Source organism: Camellia sinensis, chromosome 14, assembly GCF_055761805.1.
Source record: "Camellia sinensis isolate YWXY chromosome 14, ASM5576180v1, whole genome shotgun sequence".
NCBI lineage: Eukaryota > Viridiplantae > Streptophyta > Magnoliopsida > Ericales > Theaceae > Camellia > Camellia sinensis.
The window spans coordinates 83,151,438-83,170,120 of record NC_138974.1 but is presented as its reverse complement, the minus strand read 5'-3'; the positions used below and the strand labels follow the sequence as shown (position 1 = coordinate 83,170,120).

The window sequence follows — 18,683 nt, the reverse complement described above, 5'->3', positions numbered from 1 at the left end:
AAAATTAGAATGCCTTTATGAAAGAAAATCTGCCACAAATAAAGCCTTTATGTTTCGAAAGTTGGTTAATTTAAAATATAAATATGGTAGCCTTATTCCAGAATATATGAATGAAATAAAAAGTATTGTTAACCAACTTACTTCTATGAAAATTATTTTTGATGATGAGTTGCAGGCTTTGATGCTACTTAGTCCTTGCCTGAAAGTTGAAAGACTTTGGTTGTGACGGTTAGTAATTCGGCACTCGATGGAGTTGTCACAATTAGCCAAGTCACTAGTAGCTTGTTGAATAAAGAAATTAGAAGAAAATTAATGGGTTCTTCTCATTCAGAGGCATTTATTATGAGAGGCCGAAGTAAAACAATAGGGAGGAGTGAGACTCTTCATGGTCGTGACCAAAACCATGACAAATCAAGAGACGGTTCTTTTTCAAAGAAAGACATTGAGTGCTATAATTGCCATTACAGCAGTTTGTAAAAAAGAGTTATGGTTGAAGAAATTTTTGCAAGAGTTGGGTTTGAAGTAAGAAAGGTATGTGCTTTATTGTGATAGTCAAAGTGCTATTCATTTGAACAAATATTCTACTTTTCATTCAAGATCAAAGCACATTGACGTGAGATGCCATTGGATTCATGATATGTTAGATTAGAAATTGTTGCAACTCGAAAAGGTTCACACAGATGATAATATTTCGAATATGTTGACTAAGGCTTTGTTGAGGGACAAACATTTAAAGTATCAAACTTTGGAGGGTATGGTTGATGTCTCCCCCTAAGTCGGTAGGGGAAAAATTGTTGGGTATGCCTCCTTAGTGGAGTATGGGACCCAATTGGTTTATTAAAAGAATTTAATTTGGTTTGGTGTTGGTTATAATATATTTTTAATATATTATATCTAACTTTTGAAGGCCCAATAGGTATTTTATAATCAATTTGGTTGCAACTAGGATTTTGATATAAAACTCAAGAATTAACAATGTTTGATTGATATTGTTTTGCTTTTCCCGTGGGTGGGTGTGTTGCAGCAGCTATAGCATTGCTTTTCTTTCGGTAGATGGTTTGATTCTGATTGATGCTTGGAAGTTTGTTTGGACGTAGAGGCAGTGTGTGGATTGATTTGGGTTATTATTTTTGGGTCTTCTTCAATTCTGTTTCGAAAACTTTTGTTCATTTATTTGGTGAGATCTTTCTTCTTGTTTATTTGTGATTATTTGGAATTCACTTGAAGATAGTTTTGTGAGACCATTCGTGTCTAGTTTGTAATCGTTTGGAAACTTTTTGGTCGATAGTGAAATCGGATTTCGATCTCGTGGACGTACCTCACATTGAGGGAACCACATAAAAATTCTTGTGTCATCGTTGATTTAATTTTTCCGCATTAATTTTTATTTTCATTGATTGATTTACTTGTGAAAAATCATACATTTTCACTAACACCACTGACCCAGATATTACTATCCAATCCATTGTTAGACCGAAGGAATCCTTCTTCCAAAATGTAAGTATTCAACAATGGCTGTAAATATTATAGTAAATCCCCTATATGATCCTCCAATAACGATAACTGGATTTTTGTGTGCAAATAATTTTTTTTTCAAGTATAAAATCACTTTTGCATAATCTGTTATAACTTGAGTTGAGTTAAAATAACCTCGAGTTGTCTCAGGCCCCGTTTGTTTGGAGAGTTAGAGGAGGGATTGGAATTGATAGTGACGTGGGACCAACTAATATTGTGTTTATTTTGAGAGATGGAGAGGGGATTAATAGTGAGCTCCGGATTAGGATAGGCCTCCCTAAGAGAATTCGGATGGGCCTCCCTAAGGGGATTCGGACTTGGTATTAGAAAAATAGTCCTGCGAACTAGAAATTTTTTTATTTTTATTTATTTATTTATTTATTTTTAACATGTCGGCTATTTTTTTTTTGAACATTAATGTTTAATTTTTTGTATTTTTGGTTAAGTAAAAATCATTATTTTATTTGTTTTATTTTTTTTTGAAATTATTTTATTTTATTTTTATTTTTTTAGAATTTTTTAAATGTTGGGCATTTTTTTAAAAACATTAATGTTGAATGTTTTTGTATTTTTTTTTTTGAAATTATTTTATTTTATTTTTATTTTTTTAGAATTTTTTAAATGTTGGGCATTTTTTTAAAAACATTAATGTTGAATGTTTTTGTATTTTTTTATTTGTTTTATTATTTTCTATAAAAATAATTTAACAATCCCTCACTATTAATTCCCTCACTATCAATCCACTCCATTCTACCTTTAAAAACAAACGGGGCCATTGTTCAAGATTTCTTCCATTGTTCCAAATGGAATTGACTTCCCATAAAACCGGTGCTGAAAAGAAAAAGATTTGTAAAATTTTGATAACCCATACCATATTGGAATATTGGAGCTTTAATCCTGACATTTGAATCTCTACGATATATTAGGGATGGCAATTTGAAACCGACCCGATGGGGATCCCCGATCCCAACTCCGATTTGAGCAGTTTTTTCCCGAAAAATACCCCCGACGGGGAGAAGACGGTATTTGAAAATCAATCCCCGATCTGTCACGGGCCGGGGACGGTGATCAGTGTTTAAGCCTCGGCCTGGCCCAATCCCTGGCCCCGTCCCCGGCCCCGTTCCCAACTTTTCCCGAAGTGAAATTACTTTTATACCCCTTATATATAATAATAATAATAACAAACCAAACCGTATATTATATTTATAATAAACCAAACCAATGTATTAGATTTGTATATCGCTTCCTGTGTTGCTCTCACACTCACTCAACTCAGATATATATCTCTCTCTCTCTCACTCACTCTCATCTCAACTCTCTCTCACTCTCTCGTTCTGCTCACTGTCAACTCTTTCTCTCGCAATCACCGACGGCGACGTCACCACCACCGCTGGCCCCGACCCCTCATCTCTCTCACCAACAGCGACATCACCACCACCGCCGCACAACGTCTGTCTCTCTGTCACCACCACCGAACCCACCGCCAACACCAGCACCAGCTACTCTCAATCTCGATCTCTGTCACCACCACCGAAGCCACTGACGGCGTCGCTCAGATTTGTGCCAGACGATGGATCTGTCTGTGTTAGATCTGTCTCTGTGTGTGTGTGTGTGATCTGATCTGTTTGTGGGGATGGCAATATATGTGTGTGTGTGTGATCTGATCTGTGTTTAATTTTTTTTTTTTAAGTTTAAATCTGTATTTGTTGATGACGATAAAACATGGTGATAAATATGTTAATTTGTTGTTCTTGTGTTGAAGCTCGAGGATTTTTCAGGGTCAGGGAAACCCGATCCCTGTTAGGGGACGGGGACAGGGAGGTGATGAGCTCCCCCGCCGGGGGACGGGGACGGGGAGGCGATGGGTTCCCTCGCCGGGGATCGGGGGCAGGGACGGGAATTTTTTAGCCATCGGGGACGAGGAGTGTAGTCCCGGCCCCGCCCCGCCTCGTTGTCATTCCTACGACATATAAGAGTTTTAGAAATCAAATGTGTTGATCTCTAAAAGTAAAAATTTGTGTTACAAAAGACATTTAGGGACTAATTTCTATCGTCGTGGGGATAGTCACTAAAAGGTCGTCTCAAAAAGTTAAAAACACGACTTTTAGCAACAAAATTTTGAAAATGTTACTAGTAAATAGTTTTTTAGGAACAAAATAATTTGGTCTCAAAGTGATTTATTATTTGAGACAAAAAATTTGGTCCCAAAAAGATAATAATTCATCACTAATGTCAAATTTTTGTTACTAAAAATATAATAACAGCATTTTTCATAACAAAAATATTAGATCACTAAAAAATAATTTATTCCTAAATTTTAGTCTCTAAAACCTTGATATTTTGTGGTGATTACGGTTAGCATTTAAGACCAAAGCTTCATTCATGCAAAATGGTTCACATATCCACATTTTTTAAGAATTGGGGTACTTGGGTAGGGCTTACTTTGAGTTTTTTTAGATTATTTAAATCGCTTAATTTTTATCACTCACCAATCAGATAAAACAAAAATAATTAAGCTAGATAATGTATCAATAGTCACATTATCTAATCTTAATTGTATTTAAAGAAAGGATAAATTACATTAGTGGTCCTTGCGTTTTGCCCCTTGTATATCATTTGATCTCTACACTTTCAATTAGTACAATTTTGACCGCTAATTTTAAATTTTGTGTCAATTTGGTCTAATGACAATACCGTTAATGTTTTTTTACCATAAATAATAACTAAATTAGTTGAGATTAACTCATGAGATTAGTAAATTTATAATATATTCTTAAAAATATGACGCATACCACTTATATGCATATAAAAGTTGTAATTAATTGGACTAAATTGAAATAAAATTATAAATTCAATGTCAAAATCGAGTCAATTAAAATTATAAGGATCAAAATGACACAATGACCAAAGTACCCGTACTACTATTGCAATAACATACATGAGAGGGTTTAGTCCAAAAAACAAACGGCAAAACTCTTTGCCAACACTCAAAAGATGTCAAAAAGCGTTTCAGGATATGCTTTTTGTGAAGAACATATATTTTTGTGTTGGAAAAATTCAAGTATTTAGCAACGAATATTTAATAAATGTCACAATATATGTGGTAAGTACCTCCATGTAGACCGTGAGAGCATTGAAACGAGAGGTGCTTTCGTGGAGAAACCCGATGACACTACAAAAAAAATTGTTTTTTGCGACGGCAAAACGCCGTCGCAAATACTCCCGCACGCCGTCTCAAAAGCTATTTGCGACGGTAATTTTCTTTTTGCGACGGCAAGTGGGGGTCGCAAGAAAGGGGGTTGCAAAAGAGCTTTAGCGACGGCAACTGCCATCGCCATTGTATTTGCGACGGGAAATTTTCTTTTTTGCGACGGCAATTTTCTGTCGCCAATATTGGATGAAAATCTGGGTTTTTTTGCGACGGCACAAGCTTTCCGTCGCTAAAATAGGTTTGTGCAACGGCAAAAATCCCGTCGCTAAAAAATGTCGTCGCTTTTGACTATTGTAGACGGCAACCTGAGCCGTCGCTAATGACTATTGGCGACGGCAATTATACCGTCGCTAAAGCCTTCTTTTTCAATAAATTCCATACCTTTTGCGACAATATGGCTGCCGTCGCAAAAAGCCTGGCACTTTTTTTTTGGTGACGGGGTGTGCTGCCGTCTCAAAAAAAATTATAAAAAAAACCCTATTTTACAATTATTAAAAATATAAAAATAACCTGTAATGTTGGCAAATGATATAATAATATAAATACATAAATAAAATAACTAAAGTTGGCAAATGATGTAATGTTGGCAAATGTTGGCAAATGAAAAATAACTACAAAAAAATCCAAAAATTACATAATAATATAAATACATACATAAACAAAAGTTGGCAACTGATGAAAATACATAATGTTGGTCACATGATACATACATAATGTTGTTCACAAATTTAAATAACATAAATCAAAATCAAAATCAAAACCAAAACCAAAAGTTTTCGTCCAGATTCTTTCGTGGGTTACAAAAACAGAAGTTGGTCATAATCTTTACATGCCCACATTCCACACGAAGCAAACTGCTACTTAGGAAATATCTGAAAAAAAAAATAAAAATAATTAATAACAATATAATGGTGTTAATATTTTAATTACAGAAAAATATAAAAAAATTAACTACTATATAATTAGAAAGATAGTTTAGTAAATAATTTTGACTAGACCGAAATCCGACTCTAACTCCCAAACCGGGAACCCAATTCGAGCCCCGTCTTCTCCCACAAGTCTCTCGTGCCTAGGAGGTCGTGTGTGCCAAGTTTCGTGCTAAACCGACGCCGATTGGTGAATTTGGGGCATTAACACCTCGAATTTAAGTTTCTTAAGGAACTAGTTTGCCTAAAGTGAAATCCGGCTCTAACTCCCAAACCGGGAACCCAATTCGAGCCCCGTCTTCTCCCACAAGTCTCTCGTGCCTAGGAGGTCGTCTGTGCCAAGTTTCGTTCTAAACTGACGTGGTTTGGTGATTTTGGGGCATTAACTCCTCAAATTCAAGTTTCTTAAGGAACTAGTTTGCCTAAAGTGAAATCCGGCTCTAACTCCCAAACCGGGAACCCGATTCGAGCCCCGTCTTCTCCCACAAGTCTCTCGTGCGTAGGAAGTCGTGTGTGCCAAGTTTCGTCCTAAACCGACGCGGTTTGGTGATTTTGGGGCATTCACTCTTCGAATTCAAGTTTCTTAGGGAACTAGTTTGCCTAAAGTGAAATCCGGCTCTAACTACCAAACCGGGAACCCAATTCGAGCCCCGTCTTCTCCCACAAGTCTCTCGTGCCTAGGAGGTCATTTGTACCATGTTTCGTGCTAAACTGATGCCGTTTGGTGAATTTGGGGCATTAACTCCTCGAATTCAAGTTTCTTAAGGAACTAGTTTGCCTAAAGTGAAATCTGGCTCTAACTCCCAAATCGGGAACCCGATTCAAGCCCCGTCTTCTCCCACAAGTCTTTCCTGCCTAGGAGGTCGTGTGTGCCAAGTTTCGTGCTAAACCGACGTGGTTTGGTGATTTTGGGGCATTAACTCTTCGAATTCAAGTTTCTTAAGGAACTAATTTGCCTAAAGTGAAATCCGGCTCTAACTCCCAAACCGGGAACCCGATTCGAGCCCCGTCTTCTCCCACAAGTCTCTCGTGCCTAGGAGGTCGTGTGTGCCAATTTTCGTGCTAAACTGACGCCATTTGGTGAATTTGGGGCATTAACTCCTCGAATTCAAGTTTCTTAAGGAACTAGTTTGCCTAAAGTGAAATCCGGCTCTAACTCCCAAACCGGGAACCCGATTCGAGCCTCGTCTTCTCCCACAAGTCTCTCCTGCCTACGAGGTCGTGTGTGCCAAGTTTCGTGCTAAATCGACGCGGTTTGGTGATTTTTGGGCATTAACTCTTCGAATTCAAGTTTCTTAAGGAACTAATTTGCCTAAAGTGAAATCCAGCTCTAACTCCCAAACCGGGAACCCGATTCGAGCCCCGTCTTCTCCCACAAGTCTCTCGTGCCTAGGAGGTCGTGTGTGCCAAGTTTCATGCTAAACCGACGTGGTTTGGTGAATTTGGGGCATTAACTCCTTGAATTTAAGTTTCTTAAGGAACTAGTTTGCCTAAAGTGAAATCCGGCTCTAACTCCCAAACCGGGATCCCAATTCGAGCCCTGTCTTCTCCCACAAGTCTCTCGTGCCTAGGTGGTCGTATGTGCCAAGTTTCGTGCTAAATTCGGCTCTAACTAGTCCTGTCTTCTCCCACAAGTCTCTTAACTTAGAATGTAAAGAATGCAAAGATACATTTTAGCTTAGAATGCAAAGATACATTTTATACCTGATCTTCTGGTGGTTGTGTATATGGATTCTCGTCTTCTGCAGATTCCCTAAATGCCCGGTGGCCACTCGATGCGTCAGGAACCTATGTTAGTCGATGGATAATGTGTTAATCATATTCGAATTTTATACATAATCTTGAGTGAAAATTGAACTATCAAACAATTTAATTTATATGGAACCTGTCTGTTGGGATCCACACTCGCCCCCTGTGACACAAGGGCCATCATCTCAGCTCTGATCTGCTGCAAATGTGTAGAGAACTCTGCTCACAGCTCCTCCCTCAACTCATCCCTTAGCTCTGCACGAACCTGCTGCGTGATCTGATCAATAGTCGATGGCTGGGGTGTTGACTGTGATGGCCCAGCACCATCTTTATACACCGCTCTCCGAGGCACAATTCTCCCGTATGTGCAACAATATCCATGTCCGTCATGACCTATCAACTCATGGAAAATGGCATTCCTAGCCTCCAAAGTCCGACCATCCTCAGGTAGCATAGAGAGTTGACGATTAAACTCATCTTGTATTGAATAAGACATACAAGTATATGCCAAATTAAGATGGTTGACACACAAAAAATAAACTTTAAATACAATCAAAGGTGTTTGGAAACTACCAAGGTCTGGATAACCTCTGGGTCATCTACTCTACGTGTCATAAGCCAAACATTCATCTTATCAGTAGACTCCCCCTTACTGGTCATCTACATTTTTTTTAGAAATATGAAAATTAGAATCCAAATAATTTGAAAATATACAATGTTTATTTATATACAAAAATAAAACAATAAAATGTAAACCTCATGCCGTATCTGAGAGAAAGTAGTACGCCCTATGGTATGAGCTATGCCGTGAGCTCGCCGATTTTTAGCGTTCCTACTTGCAATTTTCTATAACAGGTTCAACAAATGTAAGTATGTAAATATGATTTGTATGTTTACATATCATAAATATAACGTAATTGTATACCTCAGCATCGGAAGTACGCCAATACTCCAAAAGTTGTTCCCACTGGCTTGGCACAATGTTCATAGGAACATCATCCTTCAGATTAGGATCAGAGCTTCTAGGCTTGAAATATTTAGCCTTAAGCTTGTTCTTGTGATCCTTCCATATGCTGTTGCAATTTTTCATGCAGATTGGCTTGTACTCCTCTGGACATATATTCAAATTGTCCTATAAAACACAATTTCAAAGTTTAAGGCTAAGTATAACACAAATTTGGAATTCGAATTTGTGGACAAAAATATACTTTTACCTTCACATCCTTCCAGATAGCATCAACAATATCATCAGGCACATTGTTCCAGTCAAGAAAAGTAAGAGGAACAATGTTACCATTCCGCACAATAATGCCAAGTTGAGTAGTTAACTTGGCCACGTTATCCCCTATTGGGCAGTAATTTCCATCAAATTATATGTCCAGCTTTTTACCAGTACCCCACTCTTTAATTCCCTTGGCACATCCTCTACCACGCCTAGTCGAGGTTGATGAAGAACTAACATGACCTGCGATATACAATAATAATAAACAATATGCAATGGTAATAAACAAATGCAAATTTAAATAATGTGAATACAAATCATATCAAATAAACCTGAGGTGGGCTGTGAAGAAGTCGAAGGGTCTGCAAAATACAATGAGAATAAACAAGTTATATATAATGAGCATAAATAAATGTATGTGTAAATAATTTTCATACAAATCAAAGCAAATTTACATACCTGCGGATGGCTCATAAGCTGATGATGATAGCTGCTGTGGTGCCACTGATGGTGGACGCACCGATGATAGGCGTGGAGGCTGAGTACATGGTAGCTGCTGTGGTGCCACTGATGGTGGTCGATACGGTGGTACTAATGGCCCCTCAGATGGTGGTGGCACTAATGGCCCCTCCGATGTTGGCCGATGTGATGCCTCCTCTGATGGTGGTGCTACTGATGTCCTGTTATGTAGCACATCAGACATCATGCGCCGGGGATGATCAGGCTTCCTCTTCCTTCCCATAATAATCTGCAAGCAATATAACATTAATTGACATTAGAAACATAGACAATGGTTTGTCATCAACTATAATATGGATTACTTGAACTAATACAATTACAAAGACAAAGTAAATTAAGAAATTGATAATTAACTACAACCTTGGCCTTAATTGAATTACTAATATTGATTAAATATCAGCCTATTTGAACATCACTGTTTCCCCTTCTGTGGCTTCCCTCACCCAACCAACTTCTTCATCACGAAGCATTATATTTTCTTCCAATTGTTGGCTCATGTATGGCTCGATTTGTGGATCAGTCGAACTCATATCAAATAAACCTCTTTGAGACATCTTCACCACGACTTGCCAGTCTGGCTATAACGGGTCTACAACATACCAAACTTGCTCTGCTTGGGACGCCAAGATGAAAGGTTCATTGGTAATTCGATCATCTCGATACAACAAATGATTGAAGTTCACCAACATGAAATTGAAGACATCTTCTTTCTTTCCATAAATGTTGTCAATCCAATCACACTTAAACAACACATGTTTCTTCTCATTGGAATATCGAATCTCAACAATATCTGTCAATTGTCCATAATAGTACACAGACCCCAAACGAGGATTCTTGTCTTTTCGACTAGCATAACTTATGGTATCTGCCTTGCAAGCTACACCACAATTTTGTGTGGCTCGACGATCATCCATGGCCTTTACTCGATACTGAAACCCATTCAGTATATACCCGTTGAACCTCCTTGCCAGGTTATGAGGACCATTTGCCAATAGAATAATTTCTTCAAAAAATATGACATCAGTAGTCCTTCGCAAAGTTTGGACCTATTTAACACGAAAATGTAAAATTTAAAATGTAGATTGACTTAAGTAACTAGAATCTATAGAGTTAAATACATACATGTTCCTTGAACCAAATGTGAAAAGTTTCAAAATGTTCACGCCGAAGTTGATGATCGTCGACACGAGGCATTTTGAGCTTAAGTACTTCAAGGTGTTTGCTGTGTAGATTGAAATTTTAGCAATACAAAAAATTTAGTTGAAAATTCAATAAAACATAATAAAATATTGAGTGAGTGACTTAATCTACTTTATGAATGGTTGAACCGCACTTGTATTGAATAAGATGTATCGATGAGCTTGTACCCAAGAAGTATTATCAAGATAAAAGCTTGTGTTTTCACCAATAGCATGACCCAAATTATCAGCACCACTATAGTTCCTCACGGGTCGACTAGATTTGGTTTCCACATCATTGAGATATTGTGCACAAAAATTCATGCATTCTTCCATAATATATCCTTTAGCAATTGATCCTTCAGGATGAGCTCTATTACGCACGTATTGTTTCAAAGTAAGAAGATACATCTCAATTGGATACATCCATCGAAACTGAATCGCTCCATCCAATAAGGCTTCATCAGCTAGATGTATAGGCAAGTGCTCCATTATATCAAAAAAACTCAGAGGAAATATTTTCTCTAGATGACAAAGTGTTATAGCGATACGATCTTGAATATATTGCAAATCCGTCACACGATTCACTTTTGAACACAATTGTCTAAAGAAATTGCTCAATTCAATCAAGGGTTCAATTACATTCTTCGGTAACAATCTTCGAATAGCCAATGGAATAAGTTTTTGCATCAGAATATGACTATCGTGGCTCTTAAGACCCCCAACACTTCTATCATGTGAGCGCACATGACGTGATATATTGGATGAATACCCGTCGGGAACTTTTACTTCCTTCAACACTTTCAAGAACAAATCTTTCTCATCCTTGGTCATCGTGAATTGTGCTGGTGGTAAATAGGCTTTATTCGACCCTCTTAACTGCAAATGTAGTGGTTTTCTAATATTCATATCTTGTAAATCACGCCGAGCATTAACACCATCCTTCGATTTTCCTGCAACCCCTAATATTGTCCACAACACATTGTCACAAACATTCTTCTCTATATGCATCACATCGAGGTTGTGTCTTATTAGATTGTGCTCCCAATATGGCAATTCATAAAAGATACTCTTTTTCTTCCAACTGTGGGTGCGATGTCCAGCTTTCTCCTTCTCTACCTGTCTCCTATGCCTCTCCATAAGGTCATCCCTCTTGTATTGGGTTAAAATACCCTCAGATTCTAATTGTAGCAACATCTCAGTTCCAGACAACAATTTTGGTTTGAGTCTGACTTCCCGACTACCATCAAATGATACTTTATCCTTCCGGAATTTATGGCCAGTAGGTAAAAATCTGTGATGACCCAAGTATGATTGTTTCTTACTATGTTTCAATCAACACGATGTAGTTTCCTTTTTGCAACAAGGACATGCATATTCGCCTTTAGTGCTCCATCCTGACAAGTTTGCGTATGCAGGAAAATCACTAATTGTCCACAGTAAAGCTGCATGCATTTGAAACATTTGATTTGTTGATGCAGCAAATGTTGACACACCCTCGTTCCATAGTTCTTTAAACTCCTCAATCAACGGTTGCATATACACATCAATCTTGTCACCAGGTCCTTTTGGGCCATCAATAAGCACGGCTAAAATTAGAAATGGTTGCTTCATGCACATCCATGGCGGCAAGTTGTATGGAACGAGCACAACAGGCCAAGTGCTATGAACTATGTTCATCGTTCTGAATGGGTTAAAACCATAGGATGCTAAGCCAAGCCTTACACTTGGGCAGTCATTACTAAAGTCAAGATTCCGACGGTCAAAATCTTTCCATGCAGGGGAGTCAGCAGGATGCCTGAAGACACCATCATCAGTTCGTTCCTCTGCATGCCATCTCATTAACTTGGCCGTCTTGGATGACATAAACAACCTCTGCAACCTTGGCTTTAAAGGAAAATACCTCATCTGTTTTGCAGCTATTCGTTTGCCACCTTTGTTAGGACCATTTGAACCACCATCACCATTTGAATTCCATCTAGAACTGTTGCATATGACACATTTATCAAGATTGGCGTTCTCGTTTCGAAACAACATGCAACTGTTGGGACATGTATCCCACGTCTCATACGTGATGCCCAAATCTGTTGTGACCTTTTGAGCTTTATAATATGAGTCCGGGAGTTTCACACCCAACAGGAACGCCTCATTCAATAACTCAAGAAACATGTCAACAGACTTGTCTGTCCACTGATTAAGCACCTTCAAATGTAAAAGTTGAACAATGAATGACAAGGATGTGAACTTCTGACAACCCAGATACAATTCACTTTGTGCATCTTGAAGAAGTTTGAAATACTTTGCAGTCTCTGTATTTGGACCGAGCTGGGGTTCAGATGCATAGGGATCTGGCCCCTGTGGTTCATTACCCTCAACACTTGTACCGGCATGTGGATTTCCCATAGCCCCTTGTATCATTCCAATCATATCATCCCCAATGTCTAAATTAGCTAATGTTTCATTCTCTCGATTACGATGCAGAGATACGTAAGATTCCCCATGATTAATCCAATGTTTGTATTTTTTTAAAAAACCATTCAAAATCAGATGCTCACGTACACCCTCTCGTACAAAATAGTATCGATTCTCGCACTTCCTACACGGACAACTGATCATCGATCCTTCAACCCTATTGGTGTAGGCAAACACAAGGAATTCATCAATCCCATTAATGTATTCGCTCGACATCCTATTTGGCAAATCAATCCAACTCTTATCCATCATCTGTACACATCCACAAAAATATCTCATCAAAGTAACTCTAAATATAATACCTTTAACTCAAACCTATTCAAAAAAATACTCAAAACTCATCTATTTAAGTTTGTCTAAAAAATACTCAAAACTCATCTATGCTCTTTAACTCAAACCGATTCAAAATTAAATTCTACTCTTTTTTTTTTATTATTACCCAAAATCAAGAGATCCTTTTAGCAAACTCAAAACTCATCTATGCTCCGTCACCCATTGGCAACCCCTCTAACCACTGTCACCAGTCACCACTTTCAACAACTATGACGAACAAAATTTTCAAATTTTTTAGAAGAAAAACAAAAATGAAAACCAAAATACAATCTTTTTTTTTTAAAAAAAATCAAATGAAGTAAAAAACAAACAGGTGCAGAGTTATAAAAGAAAACCAGAGGGCAGAGGCTTAAGCCCTCCTGTAGTTTGCAGATATCAAGTTTGAAAACCAAAATATAATCAAATACATATATAGGACTATATAAATTCTCAGAACGACTCATCCCTCTCCAATCAAGATTTCACGGTCAGGTTAACGTGCCTATTTTGCTATAAAAAAACAAACACACACAGATATTTATTAAATGATATTAAAAAGAAGGTTTAATAAAGGTAAATGAATACAGATATGTTTGGTCTCAGTTTCGGTTTTTCACTATTGTTTGGTCTCAGTCTCGGTTCTTCACCAAGCCATTCAATATGAGACACCACCCAAAGAAACCACAGTGTGAGAGTTGAGACCAAACATAATTGAAAACACACAAAAATAATAAATAAATCAAGCACAAATATACAGCAAGATTTATTTAGTTTTCTCACATCACTAAAAATATAAGCAAGATTTACACCAAAATTAGTCTTGTTAATGGGGTCTGGAAGGAGTAAACTATAGTCTCAGAGGGGTGTGTTCAATGGAAATGAGGGGTAATATGATAAAAAATAAATCATTAAATAACTTATTTGAGTGTTCCCAAACCATGCCTTAATACATATTGAATGCCTCTTTATCAAAATAATTTTAATTGTGAAAGTTGGAGATATTGTTATAAATTTTAAATAAAATTTACAGTATTAAAAAAATAAAATTAGATTATGAGTAATTATAAAGGGCCTCAACTAGATATTTCAAAGTCATTTTTTTATTAAAAAATAATAATAGTAAATAAATAAATTTACAAATAGAAAAAAAAAAATTATATTCATGTATATATTTTTCATTTTTTTTTGAACAGGTAATACATACATATATATATATATATATATATACAGAGAGAGAGAGAGCATACCTGAGTAGCTATCGTCGTCGAAGCACCACTGCACCACCGCTAGCCCTTCGCCGTTCGTCGCCCGTAGCTCGTTTGGATTTGGGGGAAAGAAATTTTGTTTCAAACAATTTTAGGGATTTCGATCCAACTGAGCGACAAGATGAAAGGGAAGAGGGGGGGGGGAATTTTTTTTTTACTTTTTGCGACGGGACCTTTACACCGTCGCAAATGATACATAATTATTAATAAACCGATGTCATTTTGGTAATCCTTTTTTCGCGACGGACATTTGCCGTCGCAAATTGTCGAGTATTTGCGACAGCAAACTTATGCCGTCTCAAACATTTTTTTTTTTGCGACGGTTCAACACGCCGTCGCTAACACTTCCGCATTTTAATACCTGCCCGTGCAGTTTTATTACCGACGGTTAAACGCCGTCGCTAAAACTATTTTTTGTGACGGTTAATTTTGCCGTCACAAAAGACCATTTTTTGCGACGGGGAACGCGTCGTCGCAAATACTTCCGCGTTTTTTGCCCTCTTTTCTTGCAGTGTGAATTCAACGTCGCCATCTATTGGTCCCACTGCACAAAGGCACCGTTTGGGAATTTGGCAACTTGATTTTTTTGCCTTTTAATTGATTGATTTGTAAAATGTAATATTTTGCCTTATTGACTGTTTTAATTTTTCTTATATTTATTGATTATTTTAGCCAAAATTCCCGCTCCCAAACAGGGCCTCAATTGTTCTCTCAAGTTGTCCAAGCCCCTTGGTAAAACCTTCAACTCAGTTAGTTTTAGCCACATTTATTATATCTGTCATTGTTAGGAGGATGGCCATCATCGTCGTCATTATTATTATGGTTGGGTGGTTGCAGTAAGGAAAAATATCACATCAGTGGCTATTTAAAAAAATAATTGCAATCAATGAAAATTTTTGCAAAGAGTAATATTAAGAATCATAAAAAAAAATATATCATGACAATGATCATGAAATATTTTTTACATTTGTATTACACATATAATAAAACACCACACATTAATCAAAGGATGAAATTTTTTTAAAATACATTTCATGATATTTTTTCACAATTCCTAATATTATTCTTTGGAAATATTAATAATTAAATTTATAAATTTGTATTTTTTTTGTTTCTGCCTTCCACTGGGGTGTAATTACCTCTTTTTTTTAACAGCAAAAAATCTAATTTTATTAATGATAAAAAAAATTTTAAAAATTATGGAATCAATACATTAAAAAGCTAAGGTAGTAAACTGCATTATTGCCGACTTGGTACATACAAATCAAGCCAATCATATGCAATCACTAGCATGAACAAGGAGCAACCCTAAGAAGTTGGCAATGGCAAGATGCCATGGACCATACAACAACAAAACAACCAGAAAGCTAAATATCCTAGACAAATGAATTCCAATTTAATTTGACACCACGTGATGTAATTTAAAAATGAGATGATTTAGGTTGCATTTGGTTAAAAGATTTGAAGGGAGAAATGGAAAGAAAAAAGAAATGTATTCTCACTTTATTTGGCTATAATGGAAAATACAAGAGAAAAGAAAGGGAGAGGAAAATGCAATCTCACTTTTTGTCTTTTGAGTTCACTTATGCTCTTTCCTTTCTCCATTTCCCAACTCAACCAAACATTGCTTGGAATTCAAATCCTATCACTTTGCTTGGTTTCACTTTTTCAAAAACACTTTTCAGAAAATTTTACTTTCTTATTTTCTGTGTGTTTTTGTTTTTACTGAAGTTTTTTTAATATTTTAAGCATTTTTTTTTTTATTTTTAAACATACATGACTTAGATGTATCTAAAAAATAAATTTTTTTTGAAAAAGCCTTTTAAAAATTCACTAAATACCAAATATATATATATATATATATGAGAATTCAGTACATTTTTTTATATTTTTATGTATTTATTAATTTTTTAAAATATTTTTTCACAATTTTTTTACTTTTTAGATGCATCTAAGTAAGATGCATCTAAAAATGTAATAAAAAATGTTTAAAATTTTTAAAATATTCACTAAAAACAAAAATAAAAAAACTTAATTTTCAAAAAAGTTATTTAAAAAAAATCAAACCAAACACACTGATTAGTTCTTTCTCCTTTTTCTTTTTCTTTCTATTTCATTTTTTATTTTCATTTTCATTTCGCTCATCAAATCTTCCAACCAATACAGTCTTAGAGAGAGTGCACTGATGCTATCCTTATTCTTCACCGAAAATGCAACCTTTACCTTGATAAGATCAGACAAGGCTCCGAAAGAGATGCTTCCACCATTAAAAATAGGGCAAATTATAAACACACTCCCTGAGATATATTTAAATTACAAATTATCTTTTGTGGTTCTAGAAATTACATTATGTCCCCTAAGGTTTTTAATTTCATTACAAATAGATCATTTTATTAATAAATTATCAAATTAATTAATAGTTTTTAATAATGTTGAAAGTTTATTTCAATTAATAATTCAGATAATTTTATCATTATATAGGTGAACAGTTAAAAATTTTATTTTTTCAATTAATTTTGTTAAATAAAAAATTATGACAGGGAGATTTTTGTAATTTTTTAAACTACAGGGAACAATTCGTATTTTAAGCAAATCTCAAGGGGTATATTTGTAATTAACCCTTAAAAATATAAAAGATAAGAAAATAATAGTAAAATGAAAGAGGGACGGCCATTGAACCAGAAAGTAAGTTCCCTATGAAATTACTTGTGCCAAAAAAAAACAGAATCATGGAAAAAAATACCTTTCATTCATGTATTTTTCCTTTTGGTCTTTTCTAGCTTATGAGTCAATGTGCCTGATTTTTTATATTTGAATAATGATGATAACTTTGTTCTGTTTCAAATATATGTTGGACTAAAAACTGGTATTTCATATTACTAGAAATACCGCCACATTTTTTTCCTCATTTATTTAATTTTTTATTTATTTATTTATTTATTTATTTTTTTGTGTGCAGTAAATCAACACACATACAAAAAGAGGAAAAAAATTATTAGGGACTTTTGACATTTCATTGATCACATTCAAAGCCATGTATGGTTCATGACTCCATCAACTAGACAAGAGATTTCATCAATAAAGGACTTTATTGATGAACTAGACAAGAGATTTCATAATACTTCTTGATCATCTCATTTATTGATGTACTTTCATATCTAATGTCTATTGATTTTATCAATAAAATACTTTTTCTTTTGAGCAACCAACCAACCAACCAACCAACCAATCAAACCAAGCGTTGAGTCCCATCAAATGGGGTCGACTACATGAATCCTTCTTCTCCACGCGGCCCTATCAAAGGCCATTTCATTAGTCAAATTAAATAGATTCATATCTCTATTTGAAACGCTAGTCAATGTTAATCTAAGCCTAGCCCGTCCCCTAACACTTCCATCTACCGTTACAGCATCGCATCTCTTCCATCTACCATTTCTTTTGACAATCAAAAAAAAATAAAAAATAAAACTAGACAAGGAGAACATATATATGAAAGAGAGCATTTTTAAACACTACAATGATCACTACAAGAAAAATCACTTTTGGCGACTAAATTTTTAGTCGCCAAAAGTCCACTTTTAGTCGCCGAAAGTCGAGTTTTTGCTTTCAGCGACTAATTTTTTTAGTCGCCCCTTTTGTCGCGCATAAATGGTCGCGAGAGGTATCGGCGACTAAACTTTTTTTAGTCGGCAAAAAATAGCTCTTTAGCGACCAAATGTTTAGTCGCCATTGGTGCATTACACATTTTAAAAGCACACATTTGGCGACTAATATTTTAGTCGCCAATAGTCCATGAATCGCCGACTAAACAATTTTGTCGCCCAAAATAACACCTTTGGCGACTAAAAGTTTAGTCGCCAAAGGTTCTTCCGTAAAAAAAAAAAAAAACAAATTCTTTGGTTTTTCTGAGATTCGAACCGTGAACCATTCCAAGTGCCAACACCTTTACCAACATACTCCCCCCACTATGCCACTTGAACCTCACATGATTATATATGCAATATATATTATTTATATACTATTTTGACCGGTATTTATACAAAACCATATCTGTAAATATAATTATTTTTATTGAATATAATTTATGTAAAAAATAAATTATTTATTAAAAAAAAATGTAGGCCACTTTTGGCGACTAAATCAATTATTTAGTCGCCAATTCTATGATTTTTGGGCTACTAATTAATTTGTTGTCGCTAAAAAAATATGTTTAAATTAAAAATAGCACTTTTCGCGACTAAATCTGTTTTTAGTCGCCAAAAACGTCCCGTTTTGGCTACTAAATTGAAATTTAGTCGCCAATTCACTGTTTTT

General features: G+C 35.7%; 1 protein-coding gene and 1 long non-coding RNA gene across 3 annotated transcripts; both read right to left on the bottom strand.

The window, feature by feature from the left end:
* Positions 1-5,416: 5,416 nt before the first annotated feature.
* LOC145807900 (uncharacterized) lies at positions 5,417-8,063 on the bottom strand. 2 transcript variants are annotated; one of them, XR_014351306.1, is made up of 4 exons: positions 7,975-8,063; positions 7,538-7,878; positions 7,357-7,440; positions 5,417-5,598 (listed from the first exon to the last, which is right to left on the bottom strand). It is a non-coding gene; the product is annotated as an uncharacterized LOC145807900 (long non-coding RNA). The 2 variants fall into 2 exon arrangements; XR_014351305.1 differs by having other exon boundaries at positions 7,538-8,053.
* Positions 8,064-8,159: 96 nt separating this feature from the next.
* Positions 8,160-9,367, bottom strand: LOC145807841 (uncharacterized). The gene is made up of 5 exons (XM_082906801.1): positions 9,083-9,367; positions 8,956-8,985; positions 8,616-8,866; positions 8,327-8,533; positions 8,160-8,247 (listed from the first exon to the last, which is right to left on the bottom strand). Exons 1-3 carry the CDS (start codon positions 9,363-9,365, stop codon positions 8,772-8,774), a joined length of 408 nt encoding a protein of 135 aa, XP_082762927.1. The 5' UTR covers positions 9,366-9,367; the 3' UTR covers positions 8,160-8,247; positions 8,327-8,533; positions 8,616-8,771.
* Positions 9,368-18,683: the final 9,316 nt, after the last annotated feature.

Coding starts and splice junctions, on each gene's coding strand:
- LOC145807841 (XM_082906801.1), bottom strand. CDS start 9,365: ATGGGAAGGAAGAGGAAGCCTGATCATCCCCGGCGCATGATGTCTGAT. Junction 8,986..9,082: donor AGCTTATGAGCCATCCGCAG/GTATGTAAATTT, acceptor TGTATTTTGCAG/ACCCTTCGACTTCTTCACAG. Junction 8,867..8,955: donor TTCTTCACAGCCCACCTCAG/GTTTATTTGATA, acceptor TGTATATCGCAG/GTCATGTTAGTTCTTCATCA.